The 26358-nt window shown below is 45.2% G+C and overlaps 1 protein-coding gene and 1 long non-coding RNA gene across 3 annotated transcripts; both read left to right on the top strand.

The window, feature by feature from the left end:
• The first annotated feature begins 2227 nt into the window (after positions 1–2227).
• On the top strand, positions 2228–5453 carry LOC143268482 (uncharacterized). The gene is made up of 3 exons (XR_013044472.1): positions 2228–2486; positions 3410–3492; positions 4891–5453. It is a non-coding gene; the product is annotated as an uncharacterized LOC143268482 (long non-coding RNA).
• Positions 5454–6335: 882 nt separating this feature from the next.
• On the top strand, positions 6336–18426 carry Serpina6 (serpin family A member 6). 2 transcript variants are annotated; one of them, XM_006990917.3, is made up of 5 exons: positions 6336–6490; positions 9441–10069; positions 11842–12112; positions 16451–16598; positions 18056–18426. In XM_006990917.3, the coding sequence occupies exons 2-5, from the start codon at positions 9460–9462 to the stop codon at positions 18233–18235; spliced, it is 1209 nt and encodes a 402-aa protein (XP_006990979.1). In that variant the 5' UTR covers positions 6336–6490; positions 9441–9459; the 3' UTR covers positions 18236–18426. The 2 variants fall into 2 exon arrangements, with proteins under 2 accessions (XP_006990979.1, XP_042117042.1); XM_042261108.2 differs by having other exon boundaries at positions 6347–6490; positions 9438–10069.
• Positions 18427–26358: the final 7932 nt, after the last annotated feature.

The following is a 26358-nucleotide window of genomic DNA, read 5'->3' as shown; positions in this document are numbered from 1 at the left end:
TGATGGGATCGCTAACAGATGAGGCCTGATGGGAAATTCTTAGTTAACTGAGGTTGTGCTCTCAGAAAGCATTAGTAAGTGTGGGCCTCATTTGGTCCCCAGTTGCTTTCTGGCTGCTTGTCTTGCCTTGTGACCTCTGTGTGCTCTCACCACTGTGATGCTATCCACACTGAGGTTCTCACCAGAGCCAAGATAATGACAATGGTTCTCAACCTGCGGATCATGGACCTTTGGCAAACCACTATCTCCAGAAATATGAGCATCACAATTCATAACAGTAGCCAAATCACATTTATGAAGTAGCAATTAAATAATTTTATAGCTGGGAGTGTCACCACATGAAGAACTGTATTAAAGGGTCACAGCATTAAGGAGGTTGAGAACTACTGCCCTAGAGCCTCACAACTGTGAGGGTGAATGGACTTTTTTCTTTTCAAAGTTTCCCAGCTGCTAGTACTACAAACTAGGAAAACAAACAAATATGCTGGGTCCCGCCTGATTATCGAACAGTCTGGAATGGAGGAGTGGGGATTAAGAAATAGTAGACATGAAAAATAGAGACATAAACAATGTAAAAGAAAAATACTGAGATATAGAATAGCATCGGGAAGGCTCTAGGTCAATACCACAGTTGCCCCGAGTTTATGTCTCCTGGGCTTTTTAAACACCAGCAAGAGGAGAGACAAAAGACCTCCCCCTCTCAAGGACACTATGGTTTGAGTAAGTGTAAACATTTCCTTCATTCTCAAAACATTTAGTAGCCATGCCTTATGGCAAAGTATCCTGTAATTAGCCTTGAAGTATAAGACACCTGGTAACCACGCCTTTGGCCAAAACATCCTATTATGCACACTTGCAGGCAAAACAAGCTTAGACTCTCTGACCTTGAGTCAAGATGGAATAAGGTCACACTATGTAGTCTCTGTGGGCCCCCACAATACCCAGCCTCAGGGAATTCAGATCATGACAGAGATCCAGGCAGAACTCGGATTTTTGCCCAGTTTCCTTCAAGAAAGATGATGGCCCCTGTAGAACTTTCTTCCCTTACCTCATATTTCTGGAACTTTCTCAAGACATTGTTAACTTGTGAATCCATGGGACACATCTGGATCAATGGCAGGCATTCACATGACCACTCTACCCTAGCTCAGCATCCTGTGTTAAACTCTGAAAACAGATGTGTTCCATGCAGTTCCAAGGGTTCAAACCTGGAATGCCATGACCTCTGTCCCAGTGTGAGACACAGCAAGAGAGAGCTGAACTAAGGCAGGACAGTAGAGTCTAGTGGAAGGAGCATAGGCTTTGGCTGGGGTCCATGGTTTCAAATTCATTTCATTGTCCATTTGTTTGGCACAAGCGACTTAATGAATTCATCTGACATCTATGCCAGTTTTCCCAAGTGCCCAGTGGCAACTCTCACTGGCATCCATGGTAAATAAAGTCACAGTAGGTCAACACTATTCCATGCTCTTTCAATATATTACCTCATCTAAACTTCACGACATTCTAGAGTGACTCTAGGCACTGGAGTGACCCTAGAAACCACTGCAGAGTATGCAGCAAAGTGAGAAATCTGGATTTGAATCCAAGCTCTAACTATTGCTACATTACCCTAGATGATAATACATCTACCCCGTAGGGTTCTTCAAAGGATAAGTCAGTCAACACACATCCAGCAGCAGAGCTGGGAGCTTGTGACAGTTGCCAAGCATTACACTCAACTCAGTGAGCTACATGTTGCTTGATTAACAGAATAGAACTGAACCTGAGGTAGGAAGGGAGAAAGAAAACAAAGGAGGTAACTTGACAGATAACAAACTACCCTCATTAGGCAAAGTGTGGAAACTAAAGCAAAATAAACAGCTCTCTCATGAAAATGAGGGTTGATGGGGGCTTGAGGAATGTTTGGTTCAGGGTCTGCCTGAAGCCTGAGACCAAGAGTAAGGACAGGTGGCCCCAGTGGCTATGACCAACAGGAAAGAATATAGTTGGTTCTCATGGCCTAAAAGACAGGTCCTAGTATCAGTGACATCCGACCCACGTTCAGTACTCTCAGTTCAGAATTTTCAAGAAGCAGTGGAAACCCCCTGAAGAGCAACCAGTCTACCAATGTCACCCACACACTGCCCAAGGGCACTGGTTGACATCTGTATTTTTCAACACAGCTCATGACTGCTTGAATAAATAGCCAGGGTGGGGAAGGCCAGCCAAATGCCTTCTCTGGAAAATCTAATCGCTGTAGTCCTTGGCTTGACATGATCTTTCCAATGCCAGGCAAGGCCTGGGCCCAGTCTTTCTGGCCATGAGATTCCAAAGAGCACTGCCGTTGCCTGCCTTTTCCTGAGGAGACATGATAGACACTGTGACAGACCAAGAAAGACTCTGAGTCTCACTTAGTGAACCAATGAGTTTACTGGGCCTGCTTACAGGAGCATGGATGCCTTGAAATCACCCACATCAACAAAGAGCACATCTTAGCATGGTTGGTGAGTCAGAACAAAATCCCTGGTGCTCATGGCATGACTTGCAGGCTGCTCAGCCTGTGGAAGAGTCTTCCATTCCCAGTAATTGTTACTGCTTATATGAGCTTGGGGAGGGGCCTTGTAAGTCTTGTCACTTTCAGGAGTTTCCTGAGCCTTGTGAATTCTCTGTTTACTTCCTAATTCGTAGGTGTCTCTCCAGGTGGCTGTCCTTAACATCATCCACATGGTACTGGCTTTATAGATATGGAGAACACAAGAGTTACTGGTTCACAGGAGGCATCAGCACACATTTTTACAGAAGGCCAGGTAGTTAGACTGTGTTCAGTGGGATCAAATTCCCCAAGAGAGGCCCTAAGAATAATGTTTTAAACCGTGAGGGGGACGTTTGAGCACCAGTGGATACCCCAGGATGTTGAAGGTGCCAGGAATAGGGGATATCTGCCAAGGAAAGCCATAGGAAATGAGTGAAGACCGCCCAGGAGACAGGCTATGTGGGCTGCAAACACCAAGACTGCGGATGTAGAGTTACTCGGGCCTGTTGCGGTCCACATCATGGTATCGTGGGCCCTAGAAACCAAGTGTGGAGCCAGAGGATTTAACCTTTGCCCTGCTGTGTTCTGTTTTGTTTTGTTTCTTGCTTTGATCCCATCCTTCTTTGTGGCTTACCAATCTTCCCTTTGGAATGGGATCATCTGTCATGTACCACTGAATTTTGAAAGTACTTAACTCCTTTTATGCTTACTGAAGTGCACAGCCAAGAGCTCCCTGAATCTCAGTGGAGACATCATACATAGGCTTTTGAGCAATGTTGGAACCAGTAAGGAAGTCCCAGCTCCTCAGCATGGACCTAGTGTGTCTTGTGTTATGAAATGGATGTGTTATGGCTTCAGGCTGCACTGCTTAACCTTCGTCGTCAACTCGACTAGGAAATGGAGGCATGCCCTAGTGTGTCTGTCTATGAGAATGTTCACAGAGGACATTCACTGAGGAAGAGAGACCCACCCTGAAGGTGAGTGACACTAACATGTGGGCTGGGACCCAGACAATAAACGCAGGACAGTACCACCTCCTGTCTTGCTTCCTGGCTCGCCATCATGTGAACAGAGGTGTTCTATGAGACTCTCCTGCCAGGATGGACTGAACAATCTGAAACTAGGAGCCCAGGTTAATTCTTTCTTCTTGTGATGATTATGTCATGTATTTGGTCACAGCAGGAAGCTGAGACTTTATCTCAAGAAAATAGAAAAAATTTCTTTAAAAAATTGGTTTCTAAAAATAGAAGTCAGTTGTGGGTTTTTTAAGTTTCACACATGAGTGCAATGCATTTGGGTCACATCTACCACCTCTCCTCCTCTTCCTCCAACTCCTCTTTAAGAAAACAATAATTTTCTTAAAGCTAAGAGCTGAGTCTTCTAAAGATTAGACAGATTTCTCTAATAAGATTTATCAAAGGGATAGGAGATAGTTCAGTAAATCAAGTACTTGTCTTGCAAGCTGGAGGACCTGAGTTCGATTCTCAGAGCCCACAGGGAAAAAATATCTGGGTGTGATGGCATTTTCTTGCAATGGTAAGGCTGAGGAATTGGAAATGGGTTGATCTCTGAGGCTTGCTGGCCAGCCAGTCTATTTGTAGAGTTCCAAGCCCATAAGAAACCCTGCCTCAAAAACTGATGGATGGAGCCTAGGGAACGTTACTTGAAGTTGTATTTGGCCTCCACATACATACCCAGACTTGTGTATGTGCAATACACACACACACAAACACACACATACACACACACACACACACACACACACACACACACAACTTATCAAGAAGAGGAAGATGTGTGTGTGTGTGTGTATAAACAAATGTGGAATACTGATGTTAAATAATAACTAGAACACCAATGGGAGGCTTTGTGAATAACTTGTTTTGTTTTGTTTTTGACAGTGTTTCTCTGTGTAGTCCTAGATGTCTTGGAACTTCCTATGCAGACCAGGCTAGCCTGGAACTCATAGAGATTTGCCGGGCTCTGCCTTCCTAGTGCTGGGATTAAAAGCGTGTGCCACTGCATCCAGATATGTGGCGATATTGTGTTCCCCAATATATTGTGCACCCTAATAAACTTATCTGGGGTCAGAGAACATAACAGCCACTAGATAGACATAGAGGCCAGAAAATGGTGGCACACATGCCTTTAATCCTATTACTTGAGAGACAGAGATCTCTGTGGGTCTCTGTGAGTTCAAGGCCACACTAGGAACAAAGCCAGGTGTGGTAGCACACACCTTCAATCCCAGCACTTGAGATCTCATGTCTTTGCTTGGGAAAGACACATGCCTTTAACCCCAGAAAGTGATGGCAGGAAGCAGAAAGGTATATAAGTTGTGAAGACCAGAAACTAGAGGCTTTTTAATCTTTTAGGCTTTTGAGCAGCAGTTCAGCTGAGATTCATTTGGGTAAGGACTCAGAAGCTTTCAGTTTGAGGAAACAAGATCAGCTGAGGAATTGGTGAGGTGAGGTTGGTTGTGGCTTGTTCTACTTCTCTGATCTTTCAGAATTGATTCCAATACCTGACTCCCGGGTTTGTTTGTTTTTTTTTATTTAATAGTACTCTCTAACAATTTGTGCTACACAGATAACTGTGGACAACATTTAATCTACAAATCTAGATGAGATAAATCCTTAGGTATAAAGTCCAAAACTGGCTTACGAAATAAAAAACTCAAAAAATTGAATTTGTTAATTGAAGAATTAACAAAACTGGAATGCTCCAAACTTCTAGGCATGACCTCTGACCTTCTTTCTTTCCCAGCTTCCCTCACCCTTGGGTGGAACTAATGGTGCTGTCAACCAAACACAGGGCTCGGGGCTCAAGGCTCAGGGTGGGTGTTCACAGAGGCATATCCCCTTGGACACTGTGCTCAGTCTGGGGACAGATGGATAGGCCTATCCATGGTCCTCTGAGGAACTGAAAAAAAAAACACTGAGGCAAAATATTAATTTTTTTCCTTCAGTGTTAGCCAGTGAGATCCACATAACCTGGGGATCAGAAGAATCCTTCTCCCCACCGTAAGTGAATAGAATGGAAGTTACAGAAGGAGATGAGAAGGGGGAAAAAAAGGCCCAGTGACTAACTGGACACCCTGAAGCCCTTTTCCCTCTTTGGAAGTTTCATTCATGAAGAAAAACAAAACAAAACAAGAACCTAATGTTCCCTTTCACTTTCTGATGTTTCAATGTGTGCCTCCTGCAACAAAGGAGATCTGAGGAATGAACACCCGGGTAAGAGGAAGGTGCTAGACCTGGGGGTAGAAATGGTCGCAAGGCAGCTCCTTCATTTCCAGCACCTCTGTTTCCTTATGTAAAGAACAGATGCTGACGGGGAATGAAGCTCAGTGGTTGAGCCCTTGACCAGCATGGATAAGGCTTAGGTTGACTCCCTGGCAGCTACAGAAATATCAAATTAAAAGAAGAAAAAAAAGCTTGGTCAAGTCAGTCTCATAAAGATGGTGGTTGTCTTTTCAACGACCCATTGGGAGGCTTGAGATAACCCACAGGAAGCCCTTGGCTGGTCACGCATTCATTCATGCACGTCTGTTTTTCCCACCCTTGGCTAATTCTTCCCCTCCTGGTGCCAAGTATCTGGCTCTTCAGAGTCCATGCCGTGGTGCTTATTAGTGACACCAGTGAATCCTCTGCCAGCTGGCACGGAGCAAGCACCAACACTGACGCAACTCCAGCCACATTTTCATATTAAAAGTAAAAACTTCAGGGAGCAGAATGCAGTGGAAAGTTAATTTGCAGCATTACTGTGTTTACCCTCACTACCTATAACGCCTCCCATTGGTTGATGTTTGGGGGGTGGGGACCACCAAGTGGTGAAGGCCACTGTCTCCCTCCTCTAACCATTAACCAGCAAACAAGGTTTAGTGGGCAGTCTCCCCGAAGCCTTACTGTACATATGCTGGCATCCCAGACAGCCGAGCGGAGCCAGCAAGAACGAGCGGAACCCACTGCAGACGTAAGTTACCCCTGAGAGCACTCCACGCCTCCTGCTCTTGCCAGGATCCCCCCAGCTCGGCATCTGCTGCACTCCAGAACACAGCCACGCACGCAGCTTGCTTGCTCGAGATTTTGAGTAGGCGAACCTGAGGGCAGTCAGCTGCGGCATGAGGCAACCTTGTGGAAGGCTTCCCAGATCCTGGAGTCTGGGAGTCACCGCTGGGGTTTGGTTTCCCCTGGGCTCCTTCCTTGCCAAGGAGCTGGCAAGGAAGCTGTGACAATGTTTCATTGTTACCAGTTGCCTGGTGGAGCAGCATTAGCACCCAGGAATTGGGGGGGGGGGGATCTCAGAGCTGAGATGGATAAGTGTCTGGCAGCACTGTGGGGTAGGGCTGGGGTACACAGCTGGTACATGCAGGGGCATTCTAAAGAGTGTCCACCCACCCCCCATCCATCGATCCTCACTTGGTGATCTGGGGTGGGATCTGCCGATAGGAGAAAGACCTGTGTTAACTATCTGCATCACACCATGAGCTATGATGCCTACCTAAATCCCTGCCTAATCCAAGCCACTTCAGAAAGGAGTGGCAAGGAGGACATTGCTAGAAAGAAACACGTGACCCTCAAGCCTTTCCATAGGCTGGTCTTAAAGAGACACCTTGCTGCCCCACGTGGTTTTCAGTAGAGATGAGCAGGGCGGCTCTGGAGATGCATGCCCAGTCCTTTATGGATGCCCTGCCTTGTCCAGTTCAGTTTCCCCAACTCTACAATGAGTTGCAGGATTTACTCGTGAAGTGAGTTTGTGTAAGTCATGCGTTGATGATAGCCACACCAGGCATTCACAACAGTCTCGTGAGGCAGTGGGGGTTTTCATCTCCATCCTACAGGTTTGACACAGGAAGAATGAGGCACACAGTTGCCCCCCAGAAACAGCAGGAAGAGGAAGGGGGCCCAGCCTACTGTTGACTGGGGTCCTTCCCCTAAAGGGGATCGTAGACAGGTAACGGCCCGGTGCAGAAACCAAGCTGTCCCTGTGCAGAACGAGAGGACAGTGGCAGAGAGAAAGGAGGATGGAAAGCTTCCTGGAGGCAGTGACCAAGCACCTGAGTCTCAAAGGCCAAAAGGGAATAAGCCAGGCAAGGAATGGGAGGGGCCCACAGAGTGGAGCCATGTGGGCAGGGGCAAGGTACGGCCATCTTTATCTCCAAGTCTCAGGCCAGGATGGAGCTCAGCAAACACTAGGGGACTGTAGTGACCTGCTCTGTCATCTATGCCCTGCCCTGTCCTGCCCTAACCTCTGACCTGGCCTGCAACAGGGTAACAATCCAGTGTGTGCCCTGAGGAAACCTGTGACACCCAGCAGTGTTGCAGACAGACAGACAGCACTCCAATTTAAGACTGGAGGACTGAGACATGAGGGTCCAGTGGGCTGGGCCTCCTTCCTCTTCCTGCTGTTTCTGAGGGCAACTGTGTACCCCAGTCATGTGGGCACTAGGGAGCCCCTGAAAACTCAGCTTCTGCCTCTCTGTCCTACCCCCTTTTAGTCACAGATGTTATCTTTCTGGATTGGAGAGCCCCCAAGACATTGACTTATAATTTTGTTGTTGTTTGAGAATTTGAGAATTTTACACATGAATATGTGGTCTGATCAAATCCACTCTTCATTCCCTCCCCTGCAAGTCCTTTCTTCTTCCTAGCACATCCTCCCCAACTTCATGTGTTTTGTTCGTTTGTTTTGGGGGTTTCTCTGTGTTACAGTCTGGCTGTCCTGGAACACACTTTGTAAACCAGGTTAACCTCGAACTTATAAGGATCTTCCTGCCTCTGCCTCCCAAGTGCTCAGATTAAAGGTGTGTGCCACCACTGTCTAGTGGTTTTTTTGTTTGTTTTGTTGTTGTTTTTAAATACTGAGTCCACTTACTGTGGCTAGTATGTGCATGGGTGTAGGGCTATCTACGGAAGCATGGCTAGTCTCTCAGGCGTCTCACTCTTAAAGAGAGCTAATTCTCCCTCTTCCAGAAGCCATCATTGGAAACCCTACTGCGGTTTCTCTGCAAAAGAAACATAGTAACAAACTGCCTGCTGGGTTCCTATCTTCTACCCAGGGGTTAGGCGGCTCTCAAAGAGGCTTGTTTTTGCAGCAGACAGGGGTTAACACAGAGAACCCTCAACAAGTTAACCTCAACGCTTTTAAAAGTCACATAGAATATAAAAAGGTGGATTTGCAAAGTAAAATTCCAATGACACCTAGTCTGACAGTTGTCTGCATCCTGCCCTTTAGCAGGCATCTGTATCTCTCCATCAGCTTCTAATTGACGTCCAGTGGCTTTTCTTTTTTCTTTTCTTTTTTTCTGTTTTGTTTTGTTTTGTTTTGTTTTTTCGAGACAGGGTTTCTCTGTGTAGCTTTGTACCTTTCCTGGAACTCACTCTGTAGCCCAGGCTGGCCTTGAACTCACAGATCCGCCTGGCTCTGCCTCCCGAGTGCTGGCATGTCCAGTGGCTTTTCATTCTGATCTGGAATCAAAAGGAAACCCACTCAGCAGGGTTTCATGCTGTGCAAACTGAGCGTGGTTTAGTAAGCCCTCAGTTTTGAAGGAGAGTTTGGCCACATTTGCTTTAATTTTCTTGCATGTTAAATATATGAGTTGCATGGGTCCTTAATCCGTCTGGGTTTCTGGCTGCCTACAGTAGAGTTAATAAAGTCTACTTTGAATTTTTTGATGAAACTTACAGAAGAATATAGGCAAGATGCTTGAGAAAGTGTTAGGCACTTAGCAACTGCACTGAGTAAAAATATCTTCAAATATGGACCCTAAAGGCCAGGGCTCCGCTGTGACTGCCAGGGTCAACAGCCAATGGGAAGTAAAAAATAGAGGGCAATGTGGGGTCTTGGCCTGCCTCCAACAGCACCATGTGCCCCCCGACCCTGGGACTGCCATATCCTCTAACAAGCACCCTTGATTTAGCAGGGCATAGTCAACCAGAATAATGCCACTTGCTCTGCACACCTGTCTCCTCTGGCTCTCTGCCAGTGTCCTCGTGACTGTGCACACTATGAATGACAGCACTGCTGGGTCTTCAACGAGCCCTCACCGAGGCCTGGCTCCCACCAATGTTGACTTTGCCTTCAACCTGTATCATCATCTATCGACCTTGGAGCCTCACAAAAATATCTTAATCTCCCCCGTGAGTGTCACAACGGCCTTGGCCATGATGTCCCTTGGCACATTGGGCCCCACAAAGACACAGCTTCTCCAAGACATGGGCTTCAACCTCACAGAGATATCTGAGGATGAGATCTACCAGAAGTTCCAGCAGCTCAGTCACCTTCTCAGCCAGTCAGACAGCAACTTGGAGATGAGCATGGGCAATGCCATGTTCCTCAACAAGAGCCTGAAGCTGAAGGACTCGTTCTTAGAGGACACTGCACGCTATTACAAGTCAGAGGCCTTGACCACCAATTCCAATGACTGGACTGAAGCCAGCAAGCAGATCAACAAGCATGTTGAGAGTAAGACACAGGGGAAAATCACACATATGTTCTCAGACCAGGAGAGTCCAGCTGCCCTCATCCTGGTCAACTACATCTTCCTCAAAGGTACTGCTCTCCCCTCCCTCCCATCCTAATGAGATCCCACTCCACCACAGATGTCCCTAGTGCCCACAAACCCATCCCACACAAAATGGCCTAGAGTTCACAGCCAGTTCTGACCATGTCCTATCCCTGACAAATGCCAGTGTCTACCAGATTGGAACTAGGATGTCCACAGTGCTGTTCTTGAACACTTCCTGAAAGATTTGTTAGAATTATAGATTCCAGACCTCATGACTGCCTTGCTGAAATAAGACCTCAACAGGAAAGCCCAGAATGTGTCTTGTGTGCCCCTCCACCAACCTAACAATACTGTTATGATCAGTCAGTTAGGAGGCACCTTGTTCCTGAGAATCAAATCTGAACTTCCGATATAACACTGATTCTCAGCTGAAGCTCTCACCTTCCCAGGGACATTAGGCAACCCTGAGGAGCACTTTTTTTATGTCACAACTAGGGTGAGATAGGATGAGCTATTGGCATCCAGTAAGTAGAGGCCAGGAAGGCTACTGGACATGCAACTCACAATGTTGTTCACAATGTACGTACACACACACACACACACACACACACACACACACACACACACACACTCAACTGACTGTACCAAATTCCTCTCCTGTCCTTGAGCATGCTTGCCTCCACAGAAGCCTGTGTGAGCCTCCTGATAGTACTGTAACGAGTTACTGTGGACAGTGGCTGTACACATTTGTTATCTGCTAACTCTGGAAGTCAGGACATGAGAACGGGCCACACTGCTTGGGGCTGGCTCCTGAAGGACAGAAGAGGCTTGGGCAGGTATTGCAAGCAGACAAGCTTTGACTCAGTCTAAGGAGTGACATTCTTTCTGTCAGAACTGACCAGTACCACAGCAAGCAAACAGGTTGGATGGTGACTCCACTAGCTGAGGGGGAGGGGAACTGTGAGCCTGAAGGCATCCTGTATCCTGACTCTATACACAGGAAGCATCATTGTCTGGAATGCCCTCATTCCAAGTGGCAGAGGGCACTAGCCTCCTCCAGGAACTGGCCAGACTTTTGAGATGGTTCATTTCTCCAAAGCGAGCTCCTCCCTCTTCCTACTAGAGACCATGAGTTCAAGGTTTGAGTTCTAGGACCACCAAAACTCTCAGCACTGAGACCCACCTCAGGCCCAGAGGCCCATTTAGAAGTCTAACTTAAGTGGGACCTATCTGCAATCCAAGACCCATGGTCCTTTTCTCTCCCCGCTGTGTTTGGAGGCTAATCTCAAGCAGAGCTAATCTTCAACCACCAGAGAGCAGGGGACAGGGCAGGCTGCATCACCCAGCATGCTGCAGGCTACATAGCCCAGCATACTGCTGCTGCACCACTCTGTTGCATGCAGAATAGGCTTTAAGCTCCTGGGGATTATTGCATCTTTCTGGGAATTGGGCAGCTCACGCAGGGTATTCCTGGCCTGCAGCAGACACCTGCATACCTTCCCTTGTTTCTTTTTTTTTTTTTTTTTTTTTGGTTTTCCGAGACAGGGTTTCTCTGTGTAGCTTTGCGCCTTTCCTGGAACTCACTTGGTAGCCCAGGCTGGCCTCGAACTCACAGAGATCCGCCTGCCTCTGCCTCCCGAGTGCTGGGATTAAAGGCGTGCGCCACCAACGCCCGGCTCCTTCCCTTGTTTCTGCAGGATCAGTGGGTGTTCCTCTGCTTCACAAGAGGGTGTCCAAGCTTGGTTTTAATTCCCAGTCTACAAACCTAAGGATTGATAAGCCCTCCCATCTCTTCCCCTCCCTTGCATCTTTCCAGGCATGTGGGAGCTTCCCTTAAACCCAGAAAATACCAGGGATGAGGACTTCCACGTGAACGAGACGAGCACCGTCAGGGTGCCCATGATGTTTCAATCAGGCAATATGGGTTATCTTCACGACTCAAAGGTCCCCTGCCAGGTGTTAAAGATGAGATACTTGGGAAATGGAACTACCTTCTTCATCCTTCCAGACCAGGGCCAGATGGACACTGTCATCGCTGCACTTAACAGGGACACAATTGAGAGGTGGGACACGCTTCTGACCAAAAGGTAAAGCCTCCAGTCACCTTGTGGGTTTCTATAAGGTGTACATTTCTGGAAAACAAGGCAGGGAGTCTTCTTCCTCTCCAAGATAGACCCCACAATGCCTTACTGCTCCCCATAGGCTGTGAGCTTCTGTAGCTGGATGGTATACTTATATATCCATCTATCACAGAGGTCGTTTGGGGTATACCACACGTCCAATCCTCATTTCTTGTGAATTTCATAGTCATAGCCATCTTGTACGTTATATTTTTATATCAATTCCTTAGAGGGAACTCACCAAGCATCAAGCTCCCCACTTTTCTCTTTTCTTAGCTGGTTCACTAGAAAGGGAATCTGTTAGTCCTTGGGGCCTCTGTAAAGGACAGTGCAAATGACTGTTGCATCCTGGGCAACTGACCATAGTGAAAAGAATCATGGAGAAACAACTGCCTAGGTGCCCTGTGTGAGCCTGTTGCTCTAGCTGCATTATTTTCTTAAGCAAATATCTTCTAAGTGAGTTTATGCTTTTACATATGGATCCTGTGGGGTGTGTGTGGTCTCACCTCCAGATGTACCTTCTATATTTAAAATATCTCTTTTTTAAATTCAGTACTAGGAATTAAACCTGAGGTCTCTGCATGCTAAACTCACCACTGGGCCATTTTTCCAATACCTCCCTTTTAAAGGTGGGTTTACTAGACTGGCCATGAACTCATTTTGTATGTTAAGCAGGCTTTGGTGCTTTAATCTCCTGCTGTGGGGTCTGCAGTAGCTGAGGTTAAAGATTACCACAAAGCTCAGGCTCATTTCTTGGGTATCATGCAAATGTCTTTAGCAACCATACGTTCCCCTCCTTGTTCACAACTTTTAACATGTTCTTCTTCTGACCAGATTGTCCTTTTTTTTTTTTTTTAAGATCTTTCCACTCTGCATTTTTGTTCTCAATTCTCACTGTAAATCTGATCAAAGCAGCCAACAGACCCCATGGCATGATACTGGGATGCCTTGAAATTTCCTATGCTTTGTGAATTTATTTATCACATTTAAATCCAGGCCCCATGCAAGTCTCAAGGCATGGACAAAGTGCAGATAACTTGATTGTCAGAATGTAACATGATCTTCCTCTTGCTCAATTCCCTACCCAGCTCTCATTCTCACTTGAAACTTCCTGAGCAGTCTTTACTGTCTACATAGGACCATCAGCATTTTGTTCTTCTGAGCCCCCTCCCTAATTACATGTTGGGCTCCTTTTTACAGAATTCTAGAGCTTCTCTAGCTGTACCTCCAAGCATTTCCAAATCCTCAAACCATTTCTCAAGACTTCTGAACCACATTGTCAGGTATTCACAGAAAACAATCCCATTCCTGGTACCGGGAATGAGATACGTTAGTTTTTGTTTGTGTTATTTCATTCTTCATTGCTGCTGTGAATACCTGAGAGAAACATTGAAAGAGGCAGAAAGATGTCTTTTTGTCTACAGTCATAGTAACTTGGCTCTGTTGCTTCTGGGCCCATCTATGGTGAGACAGATCACTGGCTCCCTTTTGACCCCTTCGCACAGTCAGGACACCCAACCCACATATAGGATGGGTCCTCCCTCTGCAATTAACCTCTCTGGAAACACCATCACAAACACAGCCAAAAGTGTATCTGCTACCTGGTTTTAAAATCCAATCAAGAGTGAAGATTAATCATCACAAGTCCACCCCTTCACAACTTAATACTCAAAAAAAAACATCATTTTTAAACTATCACATCCCACTCCTGGCCCCCATAGGTGCATGGCCATCTCATAATGCAAAATGAATTTACTTCTTTAAAAATTAAGTAGGCCTGACAATATTGACACTGTTCAAAAGTCAAAAGCTTCTTTTGAGACTCAAGGCAATATCTTGACTGTAAGTCCCTGTAAAATAGGAAAGCAGTTTCCATACTTCCAATATACAACATCACAGAATAAAATTTCCAATTATAAAAGGGTGGATTGGGAGAGGGGAGACAGACCAAAGCAAGACTAAAATCTAAAAGGACAAAAGCAACATCCTGCAGTTTCATGTCTGGGCCTCTTGGTGGCCTCATTCAGGCCCCAACAGCTTCTGCTTCCCTTTTGCTGCCTGTGGGTGGTGTAGTCTCTCTCGGGCTGATTCCACTCCACATCTGCAATTATCCTTGACAGTCACCCAAAGGACCTGTCACATCCAACATCCTGGAGCCTCCACTGCCACTGAGGCTTCACCTTCACTTAGCCTGCCTAGGAACTCCGCATAGGAAACCTATACTATACGTGGCGTGGCCTCAAAGACTTCCTGGAAACTTGGTGCCAGCTTCTATGACTCCTCATTATTGCATCTTTCATGCCTACCAAATTTCCCAATGTGGGTGGTGCCAGGTTCTACTGCTAGCTTGAGATGTCACTCCTTGGGTCACAAACGCAGTAGCCTCTGTATGCCTTTGTGTCTGAGACTCAGAAGATCCTCTCCTAGGCAACAATTTTCTTACAGGTACCCCGAAGGCTCCATCATTTCAGATGCTAGCCTTTCAAATGGGTCTTTTGCGCTCTTGATGAGTAAGTAGGAACTTGCACTCAATGCTCTTTTCTTACGTCCCAGTGCAAAGTCTCTGTTTTTCACTAACGATGTCAATCTCTTTAATAATAATATGGTCAGTTTATCTAAGCCCATCCTGTCCTCAACTTCAACCAGCATTAAGTTCCTTTCCTCACCAAACTACACATTTTCCACACCTTTCTGCTCTAATTTTCTGATACCTCTTCCTGTAAATCTGGGTAAATTCAGTCAGTAATAACAGTACTACAACTTGGATGATGTTTTCTTGAAATTTCCCCTGCAAAACAACTTAGTCCACTACTTCTGAGTTCATCCTCATCCAAGCTTTTAGGATATGGACAGAACACAGCCACACTTTCCACATAATGTAACCTGGATGGCCTGTAGTCTGACTGTTGTCAATGGAGTCTTCCTTTCAAGATGAAACCTTGTGATCCAGGACTTCACTGCCTGCATTTCTATTAGCAATTTGGCTTGCACACTCTTACCAGATTTTACTATCAAACTCTAGGGTTTATCTAGACCACAGGCTCAAGCTCTACTAAATTCCTCATCAAAACCATTTCCAAAGGTCTACAAACCAGATAGTCATAGGAACAACCCCACTTCTGGTACCAATTTTCTGTACTAGTTTTATCATTGCTGTGACAGATACTCAACAGAAGCAATTTAATGGGAGGCAGGTTTTTATTTTGGGTTCTGGGTTAAGAGAGGATACAGTCAGTCCATTGTGATGGAAAGGTATGATGGCAGGAAAGCGAGATAGCTGGTCATATTGCATCCATAGACAAGAAACAGTAAGATCAAATGCTTGTACTCATCAGGCCACTCAGCTCCTTTTTTCCCTTGCATTTTTATATATTAAAGAAGATTTATTAGATTGGTTTATACACTACTATAGTCTAGGTAGTCCAACAATGGAAGTCTTACCCTGGTTGAGGGGAAAAAAAAAAAAAACAGGAGCTTCTCAATCCGTTAGGCTGGATGGCTCATCAGTCCAAATCTGATGCTGAAGACCTAGGGAATTCCTGTAGAGTAGTTGGTCTTCATTCCATAGTAGAAGTCTGAATAGCTGGATTCTGGTGGCAGCAGAAGATGACAGAAGCAGCTGTGGTGGCAGCAACAGAGCAGGTGAAAGGTCAGATGAGTTTGCCAGCAAGATATGAAAACAAGCAGAAGTTGCTCCCTCTGATTTCCCTTTTCTCCTTCTCATAGCAGAACTCAGGCCATTTAGGATGGGTCCTCCCTCCTCTGTTAAACCTTTCTGGAAATGCTTTCATAGATATGTCTGAAAGTGTGTCTCCTAGGTAATTCTAAAGTCCAGTCATTTGAAACTAAAGATCAATCATCAGAGGCCTTAACAGCACATAGGCTGAACCAGCTGTGATAAGGATATTAGCAGAGGGGACAGGACTTGGCTGTTGGGGCATAGAATCATTTGTGTAGGTTGGCCAGGACTACTGCTTCTGGCCAGGAGTTCTCTCCACACCCTTATTCTCCCTTCTTCAGAGACCATAAAGACTGATCAACAGTCCAGCTATATCACAGACATAATCAGCTCAAAGGAATCATCCAGGAAAAAAAAGATGAATTTAGGTAATTCAAAGACCCAGAGAAGAAGCTTACATATGAGGAAGAGATCATTCCTGCTTTTTGCCCTTCCTGTCATCTCTAGTGCATGAGTCAGCCTGTTGCTACAAGTGCTGAAGAGATCTGTCTAGGAAAGGATATGTTGCTCTCTACTACAAGGCTTAGCCTTGGACCCTCTAACTTCTTCTGCTTCACCTTGAGCAGATGGGTGAACCTGTACATCCCCAAGGTCTCCATGTCTGGTACCTATGACCTTGAAGATGCACTGGCAGGCATGGGCATTACAGATTTGTTCACCAGCCAATCAGCTTTCTCAAACATCACCGAGAATTCTCCACTAAAGCCGTTAAAGGTAAGTATCTTGGGAGCTTTTTCTCCAAAATTTATACTAAAAAAAATCTTAACAGTAAGCAACACAGCCCATTTGTGAATGGTCCTGCAGATCCCAAGCTGAAAACCCCAGGACCAAGCCCCGTCAACCATAGTTCAGTAAACTCAGCAAGAAAGCAGCCACACAGAAAGCTCATGACAAGGGAGAGTCACAGCCCAGGCAGCTACCCAACCCGTGAAGCCTCACAAGAGAGGGGACACTGGAAAACAAAGTTATCATGGCGGAAACGAGAGCAGCCCCTGGAAAAAGACATAGAGGACACAGTACTGGTCCTCCTCAGCAACACAGTGTCTTCTACTCGACTGCGTGCCTCAGCCTTCAGCTTGATGTTTTCAATTCATAAATTCATTCCGAACATTTTGATTGCACACCTACTCTGTGCCCAAGCCTGTGCTGGGGTCCAGATATGTTTCCATTACTCAGATGTGGACACAGTCCTCAAAACACATGGGCCCTGGGTGGTGCATGGAAGCCTTACTTAGTGAAATGTGAGTTCAATAAATGTGTGGATGAGAGAAGCCATTGAGGAAGCTAAGCCACACAGAAGCCTCCTTTTACCTCTTTTTTTCCTTTTCGGAAAAACAGGAAAGGGATTTTTTTTTCCCAGTATGGCTGTACTAGAAATACCAAAGGATACAATGTTCTAAGGCCCCAAAGCTCACTGACCACTGACTGAAGCTTCGAGTTTATATACAGAAGGGAGACACTATCCCAACTGCTCAGGGGAATCCTTAACCCAGGAAAGGCAGAGAGCTTGACATGGTCATGGAGCTAGCACAAACAAACAGCAACCAAAACAGTTGGATGTTGGACTCTGGGTCAAGATCTCAAATCCTCGAGACTCACCACAGAGGTCCCAGTCCCAGCTCAGCCTCTGGCTGGCTGGAGGAGCCTATCGCAGGGACACTCAGGGACCTTCAGACTTGCTGAGAAGTGGAGTTGATGAGACCCCACCACCACCAAGGCATGCTGGGAATACAGTGATTGTCACCAATTGTTTAGTTGCTGGGGTGGGATCTGTCAGCCATTTAGCTGTCTTCAGAATTCCATCTAATTTTAACCATTAAAAGGAGCACAGCAACGGCAAAGGACTTGCCTTTCGACTTCAGCCTGGACTTTCCTAGGCAGAGGAGGCGAAAGCACTTCGTAGAAGTTCAGCTCTGCTGTTTCTGTAGTGAAGTGGGCGGAGTGGGGGGTCTTGAAGCCTGGGGTCTGGCAAGTCGAGCCCAGGATAGACCATGAGACCTGGTTCCTTTAACTTGGGTGTGGCGCATGCAGCCTGCTAGTCCAACAGGGAGGCACTTTGGGGCATCCTGGCTGCTTCACCTTCCATGGCCGCAATGTCCATGTGAGGGGACGTAGACAGTTCCTTCCTCATGACAAGGACTCATTTCCTGCCTCTGACATGTTTCTCACAGGTGGTCCACAAGGCTGTGCTGCAACTGGATGAGACAGGTGGACCGCATGTTGTCACCAGAGAGGCTCCCCTGATATCTGAACCACTCACCATCACCTTCAACAGGCCCTTCGCTCTCCTAATATTTGACAACTTCACGTGGAGCAGCCTATTGTTTGGCAAAATCATGAATCCAGCCTAAGCTCATGCCCTGAGATGCCACGGTACCACCTGACTTTGGGAGGGCATAAAAGCCCTTCCCCAGTTTTCTCCAGGTTCTCCCCAACCCAACCAAGTATCCCTACTTTTAGATGCTTTGTAATGAATAACAGTTGAGAAGGGACCCCTGAGAATGAGGAAAGAGTTATTAAAGGATGTTTTTGCAAATCTGGAGTGCCTGGGTAGTTACATTCTGATGAGGGCTCCCTTCTCCATTTATACACAGGGGGTGCCTTCTCACTGTCCTCACATGGAGAAAGGAGCAGAGAGAACTCTCTAGGGTCCTTCATAGGGACACTGTTAATGGAGGTTCTACCCTTATGATCTCATCACCTCCCAGGAGCCCTGATAGACTTCTAACACTAGATTTCAAAATCAATCTGTGAGACATTCAGTCCGCAGAATATAGTGCTAAATGCTACCATGTCCATAACATGCAGTGCTACCTCAAGAGTGCTGACTCGGGTCAACAAAACCACCTCTTTTTCTGACAGGAACAGAGGCACAGCACGTCTTGGATCAGTCACAGGTCCAGAGTGCAGTGTGTACAGGGAGATGTGTGGCTTCAGAAGGAGCCTGGCCTGAGACAGAAGCGCAGCCAGGTCACAGAGTGGTCCAAAGCTGAAACTAGAACAATGTGGTTTTCTTTAGAAGGTTGTGGGGAAGAGGGGCGGGCAACGAAGGACAGACAGACGAAGTCTGTCATGGGTGGTGAGTGGCACAGAGTTACCAGAGGAGAAAGTAGCAGATGTGAGGGGGTCAATTCTAACACTTCGTTCTCTGTTCTTACCTCGGAATCAATACACTCACACTGATGTGGAATCCCAGGGTTTGAGTCAGCCATGCTGAAGCAGTTTCCTCTACCTCTACCCAGAGTGCGCCCATGTCAACCACGCACGTGCAGAACACTGTTTCTGTCCTGCTGTGGCTGTGATTTTGGTTTTGTTTTCAGTTTTGTAAGTCAGAGAACAACCAAACCAAGTTCATAAATTTCCTTTCTCTTAATTCCACTTACCCTTAAATACACTATATGTGTGTTGTATGTGTAATGTAGTTTCAGAATATGCATTCTTTAATGGATATTCAGCATAAACCAAAAGTGCCATCTGAAATTAATTGGTTGGAAAAATTCTATTAAGCCATGTAATGTTTGGGAATCACTAGGTACTAAAGGAAACATGTAATTCTTCTCACCCTTGAGCCAATTCCAGATGAATCAAAGATTTAAGAACAAAAAATGGAATCATCATGAAGTAAAGAGCCAATATATGTTTTTAAAACAACTTCAAAAACAGGAAGTTTATGTAAAACCCAGAACCACTGAAGAGAAGGCTGCTACACCGAGCTACATAAGCAAAGTCAACTGGGTTTCAAAAAGGTGAGGGAGGGTGTCTTAGTTAGGGTTTCTATTGCATGACCATGCCAACTCTTATTAAAAAAAAAAACATTTAATTGAGGTGGCAGCTTACAGTTTCAGGGATTTAGTCCATTATCATTATACCCAGGGAACATGGGGGCTGGGAGTATGGTGGCGTGCAGGCAGACATGGTGTTGGAGAGGTAGCTGAGAATTCTGCATCATACAGGCAGACAGGAAGTGATCTGTGACACGGGGTGGTATCTTGAGCACATATGAGACCTCAGAGCCCACCTCCACAATGACACAATTCCTCCAACAAGGCTATATCTACTCCAGCAAAGCCACACCTCCTAACAGTGCCACTCCCTTTGGGGGTCATTTTCTTTCAAACCACCACAGAGGAATAAAAATATGAAAGTTAATTTCTCTACTGAGTCACTTATTATTTTAAAATACTGGGAGGAGCTTGGATTGGGCCTGGGACAATGGCAACTGATTGAATAGTCTTTTCTTATTTATCTTCCCAGGATAGTATAAAATCAATACTGTACAAATAAAACTCCCTGTGATTCAGGCTTCCATATGGCATTATCACCTGAAATCTGAGCCCCTGAAGAGGGTGGTATAGCAGAAGAAAAATACTTGGAAAAATAAGCTAGCATTACTGGGAAGTGAGGATAGGTAGACTGTGGGGTCAAGTTGGTGGAAATAGGTCACTGGAGGTGTGTCATTGGGTCCATACTTTGCCCCGGCCACTTCCTCTATTCCATTTCTGTTTCCTGCCCATCATAAGGTAAGCAGCCCCCTCCTTCACATGTTCCTACCATCATAGAGGTCAACATCACTACAGCTCCCCTACGAGGGGGTCCAACGATCGTGGTTTGGAAATGCCTGCATTCCGAGTAAAATGGACCTCTCTCCCTCTCTTGAGCTGTTTCTGTCAGGCATTTGGGCACGGCAATGAGAAAGGCTAAAGAGAGATGGCTGGTGTCTGCTTTTGTTTTCTTTTGTTTCATTTTTGTCAAAACTTGATGAAAGCTGTAAGCGCACAGGTCCCACAAATCAAACAAGTCCACAGAGAAACACAAAGGACCTTGGGTAGGAACAACATTATCAAGTATAAAGAGGAAGCTCTTCAAATCAGCTGAAAAAAAATAGACACTCTACACACAGAGGACAAAGGTAAAGATGAGGCTGGATTCCTCATCCGAAGTCATGTCAGATACTCGATATGCTGAACGGAGAAGCACACTCTCTTTCTGTACGATTCCAACCCACACTGTGCACCCTGAACTTAAGAGAAAGGAATTTCAGACAAGCCTAAAATGAAAAACCTACAAAATACCTAGGCAGAATCCTTCCAGCAGGCCTGGAGAGAAAAGGAACAAGCTCATATTATCTGGGCAGGAGGACAGCAAAGGGCCATGAAAAGCAGGTGCACTGGGAGCCCTGGAGTGGACTCCAAGCCAGAAAAGGTGGGGCAACCAAGATTTGAATGAGTGGATATTACCAACACAATACAGTCTCCCTGTGAATTGCCCGGGTTTGATGGTTATATGTTGGTCATGTACAACAGTTCCACAATTTGTCTGGGTTTGATGGTTATATGGTGGTCATGTACAACAGTTCCACAATTTGTCTGGGTTTGATGGTTATATGGTGGTCATGTACAACAGTTCCACAATTTGTCCGAGTTTGATGGTTATATGGTGGTCATGTACAACAGTTCCACAATTTGTCCAAGTTTGATGGTTATATGGTGGTCATGTACAATAGTTACACAATTAGGCATGCAAGTTATCAATTTATTACTCATCAGCTCTAAGTCTTTCCATCACCGTTGCTCTGCAAATCTAAGTCTGGATCTTTTTATTTTTTTTATTAAAAAAATTTTTCACTCATTTTACACACCAATCAAAGATTCCACTCTTTCCTCCTCATGCCCCGCCAGGGAACCCCCTAACTAGCCCCCCACTCCCACCCACAAGAAGGCAAGGCCTCCCATGCGGAGGTACATTCAGTAGAGGCAAGTCCAAGCCCTTCCCCCTGCCTCAAGGCTGCAAGAGGTGTCCCATCATAGGTAGTGGGTCCCACAAAGCCCGCTCATGCACTGGATGGATTCTGATCCTACTGCCAGCCCCCCCTCCTCCCCCAAGCTGATCAAACTACACAACTGTCTCTTTAATGTTTCCCCTTCCCACAACGGGCACGGTCGGCGACTTTGTCAGTAGAGGGCGCCAGAGAAACACCACCGAATGAAAGGGCTTCACTTTCCTGTCTGCTTCGGGCCAAACAAGGGAGACAGAGCCCTAGATGATAATTAGATACAGACAAGACAGACCGACAGAGGGATAATAGACAGTAGATGGAGACTTAGAATATAGTTAGACAGATGGATAAGTGACTAGATGGATGCAGACCGATGATGGAACTATACACCCTGAAAAATAGTTGAAAGATACTTTCTTAACTATGCCTCTTGAATGCACATGTAGACACATATGCATCTGATTCTTAAAAGTCAGAATTTTTCTTACATGAAAAAACATTAAATTGATTCTTACTAATGCAAAAATTGGGACAAAAATACTCATTATATCTGTTGTCATTTTACATTGTACTGGGATTATTTATCAGATGATGCAATTAATTACAGAAAAGATAGTAGAATGGGAAGGGCAGACAGAATAAAACTATCTGTATTTTCATGATGTGGTCATATGCCTTCATCGCTAAATAGACAAAAGGATATCAAACTCTATATCAAAAAGTACACTTGAAAACCAATAATCACACAAATCAGTAAATGAGTTCAGCAAGATGTCAGGTTATATAAAAATGACATTTTGATATGCACAAATAACCATCAGCCAAAAATGCAAAGGAAGAGCAAAGCCAACAGCAGCCTGAAAGATACAACACATGGGAATGAATGTACCAGGGCCCCAAACCTACGCTGAGTAAAAGAAAACACTCCTAAAAAATGCAAAATTAGGCCAGGTGGTGGTGGCACACACCTTTAATCCCAGCACTTCTGGAGACAAGGCAGAGCCAGGCAGATCTCGGTGAGTTCGAGGCCAGCCTGGTCTACTGAGCAAGATCCAGGACAGGCACCAAAACTACACAGAGAAACCCTGTCTCGAAAACAAAAACAAAACAAAAAGAAAAAGAAAAAAGAAAAAATGCAAAATCAGATGTAAACAAATTAGATGTGGAAAGTTATTCCTTCCTGAGTGAGACTGTTCAAAACCATCCACATACTGTTTTCTCTGATGTAATGAATTAATTTATTGGGATTCCAGTAAAGATACCAACAATTTTTTTTCTCATAGATAGAGAACATGACATCAAAATCCACTTACAAAACGTCCAAAGATTCCAGGACAGGAAGCAGCTATGGGCTCAGGAAGAAGGGGAGAGGCTATTGTGACAGACGGAAAGCGGGGAACACAGACTCCTTAGTTCTAGCGCTGGTACTGGCACAGGAACACATAGGCAGACTGATAGATAAGAGCTCTAAAAATGAGTTAGGGACAGTCAACCAAAACAAAGTATGGGTGCAAACAAACAAATTAAGGAAACCTGCTACTTTGTAAGATAATTTAAATTTTTTTAATTTGGATAATAATATCTAGCTCAGTGATTTACTGCAATTAAAATGAAGCATAATTAAAGATGACTGATAATTAAAGGATAAAAAAGAAAGTCTGGAAATGACCCAAGCACAAATGACAATCATATTTGATAAAGGATGACTTTTAGGGGCTGGAGAGAGGGCTTAGTGGTTAAGAGCACTGGTTGCTCTTCCAGAGGTCCTGAGTTCAAATCTCAGCAACCACATGGTAGCTCACAACCATCTATAATGGGACCCAATACCCTCTTCTGACAAGCAGCTGTACATGCAGATAGAGCACTCAGATAGATAGATAGATAGATAGATAGATAGATAGATAGATAGATAGATAGATAGATAAAGTAAATAAATAAATATTTTTTAAATGAATGACTTTTAAATAAATGACGTTGGGACAACTGGGTGGCCATTTGAATTGGGTGTCGGGGAGATAGAATTCAAGCCATTCAACATGTGAGATGCCATACACAGAAATAAAAAGGACCAAAGAGCTAAATGAAAAAAGAAACGAAGCTCCACTGTATGAAAAGGAAAATGTCCCCATGCATTCATTTCTTCCATCACGATCCCTAGCTGGTGGTGCTGTGGGGGAGGTTATGAGACCTGTTGGACTATAGGGTCAAGGTCACGGGTGTAGACTGTGAGAGGCATGCCTTTAAAGAAGGTTTAACTTTACTTCTATTCCTGCCTTCTAAGTCTCCTGGATTTCCAAGATGTGGGGAGCCTGTGCCAGGAGCTCCTCACTGCTGTAAGCACTACGGTACTTTCCTCACTGTGACCGACAGAATCCTGGAGACAGAATCAATGCTGTCTTCTGTACATTGCTCTGTCCCATATTTTGTCACTGTGATGGAAGAAACAAGTAGTGCAGAAAATGACGCCAAGAAGTGAGGCCATTGCTATGGTAAATCTGACCATGTAGTGCAGCCTTGGGAACAGGTTTGTGGGAGAAAGGTAGAGGAGTTTGATGCTGTGGGCTACAGGGGCCCCGAGCGCTGTAAGTACGGTGTAAGGAGCCAGTGCGGTAGGATCTCAGAAGGCTGGAATGCTGATACCATCTGGACAGCAGAAACCGTGTTCACGGCCTCCAGATGGGAGGAGGAAACCTATTGGAACTTGAGGCCATTCATGGTGTGTTTTAACAAAGAATCTGGCTCTTTTCTGCCCATGTCCAGAAATTTTGAGACAGGATCTTAAAATAATATGCAGATTTGTTTGGCTGGTGGAATTTCAAGACAGTGTAACATGCAGACCATGCCATGCTCCTGGCCCCTTTTATACTGATATTCTAAAGGGAAAAGTGGAGCAGAGAGTTGTGAAAAAATATGCAGTTTGGGAGGATGAATTTAATGCTACAGACAAGGTGAGTACAGATACATTGTTAAAGTGATGGGCACAATTGAAAGGCAGCCATGAACACTGCTCTGGCACACTAAGAAATGTGCCCTGAGAGGGTCCTGCCCTCCTCCAGGGTGTAAAAATGCAAAGTCATCACAAACATCCTCCTTTCAAAGTAAGTGCTTAAGATTGAGCCTCCAGGACACACAGTTCAAACAGCCACCTACGTGGGTATTGTCCCAGGCTCAGCCACACAGGCATTCATGGTACAAGTGGGCCGTGATGAGCTAATCTCAAGATGAGCACAGAACTTGATGTCATATAACTGGTGCTGTCTGCAAGCACCAAGATCTCAATGGTTATGAGGTCATGGAGACCTGCATCAGAGTTCTAGAGGAAAACCAGTGAGACCAGGCAACATGTAACAGAACTGAATTCCGTGTTCGGGGAGATGTGCTTAGGTAAGACTAAGGGACAAGGGAGGTCACGTGTGCCGGAGACAGCAGAGACACAGGAATGGGACTAACCAAGCCCATTGGAGCCTACACAATGTCACCACTTGTCACAGCTGGTTTGGGGTCCTCACTGTGGCACAATCTTTCCTTGTTGTCCTCCTGTTCTCTCGTTTGGAACAGAGACTCTGTGTTGTACAGAATAAGGATGTATGTCATGATTTGACTTCACAGAGGCTCGCTGCTAAGAGTTTGCTTTGTGTCCCAGAAGAGACTTTGGATTTGGACCTTTGAACAGGGTTGGAACTGCTAAGACTTTGGGGACTATTGGAATGAATATTGCATTATCAGATGGACATAAGCTACGGCAAGAGCATGGTTGAGTGTAAAATGTCCCCCACAGACTCATATGTTTAAACACGTGATACCCAGTTGGTGGTGCTGTTGAAAGAGTTTATGGTCCCCTAGGAACATGGAACATAGTTCAGGGATTTAGGATACTTAAGGATGGACCTTTAAAGACTATAGCTGGGACCCGTTTCCAGTTTTTTCTTTATTGCTTGATCCACCAAGATGTGAGGAGTGTCTAGAAAATGCTTCTAGCATCAGGAACTCGACTGTGTCTTCCCTTGTGGTGATGCATAGAAACCATGAGCCAAAATAAATCTTCCTTCCTTAGCTTCAGTTGGGCGTTTTGTCAAAATGTTGAGAAAATTAATGCCAACACTACCATACATGATAATTACTTTACAATTTAATGAAAAAATTAAAAATTTTACACAAAAATGATCAGAAAGACATGAACACAAACAAATATAGAGATAGTGATTAAACACTTGGATATATGCTCAACCTCACTTAAAAATCACCAACTAAAACTACACTGAAATCCCATTTGCTAAGCACTGGGTTGGCAGAAAGTGCGAATGCATGGCAGCATGGCCTAGGAGTGAAAAAGCCTTTCCCATCCATCTTTAGTAGATGCCAGATTTTCCCCACAAAGGGAATTTGGCAATATACTTGGTGTTTGTTTTTTAAGGCTGACGTAACCAATTACCATAAACCAAGTCGCTTCAAACAACAGAAGTCATGCAGCTTTGGAGGGCTAAGTTCAAGGTCAAGGTTTGTCCACTCCACGGTCTCACTCCTGTCTTGGTGGGTGTCAGCAGCCCTCTGCGTTCCTTGACTGTAGATACAACTCCAGATTCTACATCCATCTTCATGTGGCCTTTCCCCCGATGGTTCTCTGCCTTATGTCCCCCTCTGCCTTTCTTTTATGAGAACTTTCATCATCCGAGCCAGGGCCTTCTTCAATCCAGCAAT

The sequence above is a fragment of the Peromyscus maniculatus genome, chromosome 14, assembly GCF_049852395.1.
Source record: "Peromyscus maniculatus bairdii isolate BWxNUB_F1_BW_parent chromosome 14, HU_Pman_BW_mat_3.1, whole genome shotgun sequence".
Taxonomy (NCBI): domain Eukaryota; kingdom Metazoa; phylum Chordata; class Mammalia; order Rodentia; family Cricetidae; genus Peromyscus; species Peromyscus maniculatus.
Note: the sequence above shows the minus strand (reverse complement) of the source record. Positions and strands in the feature narration are given on the sequence as shown.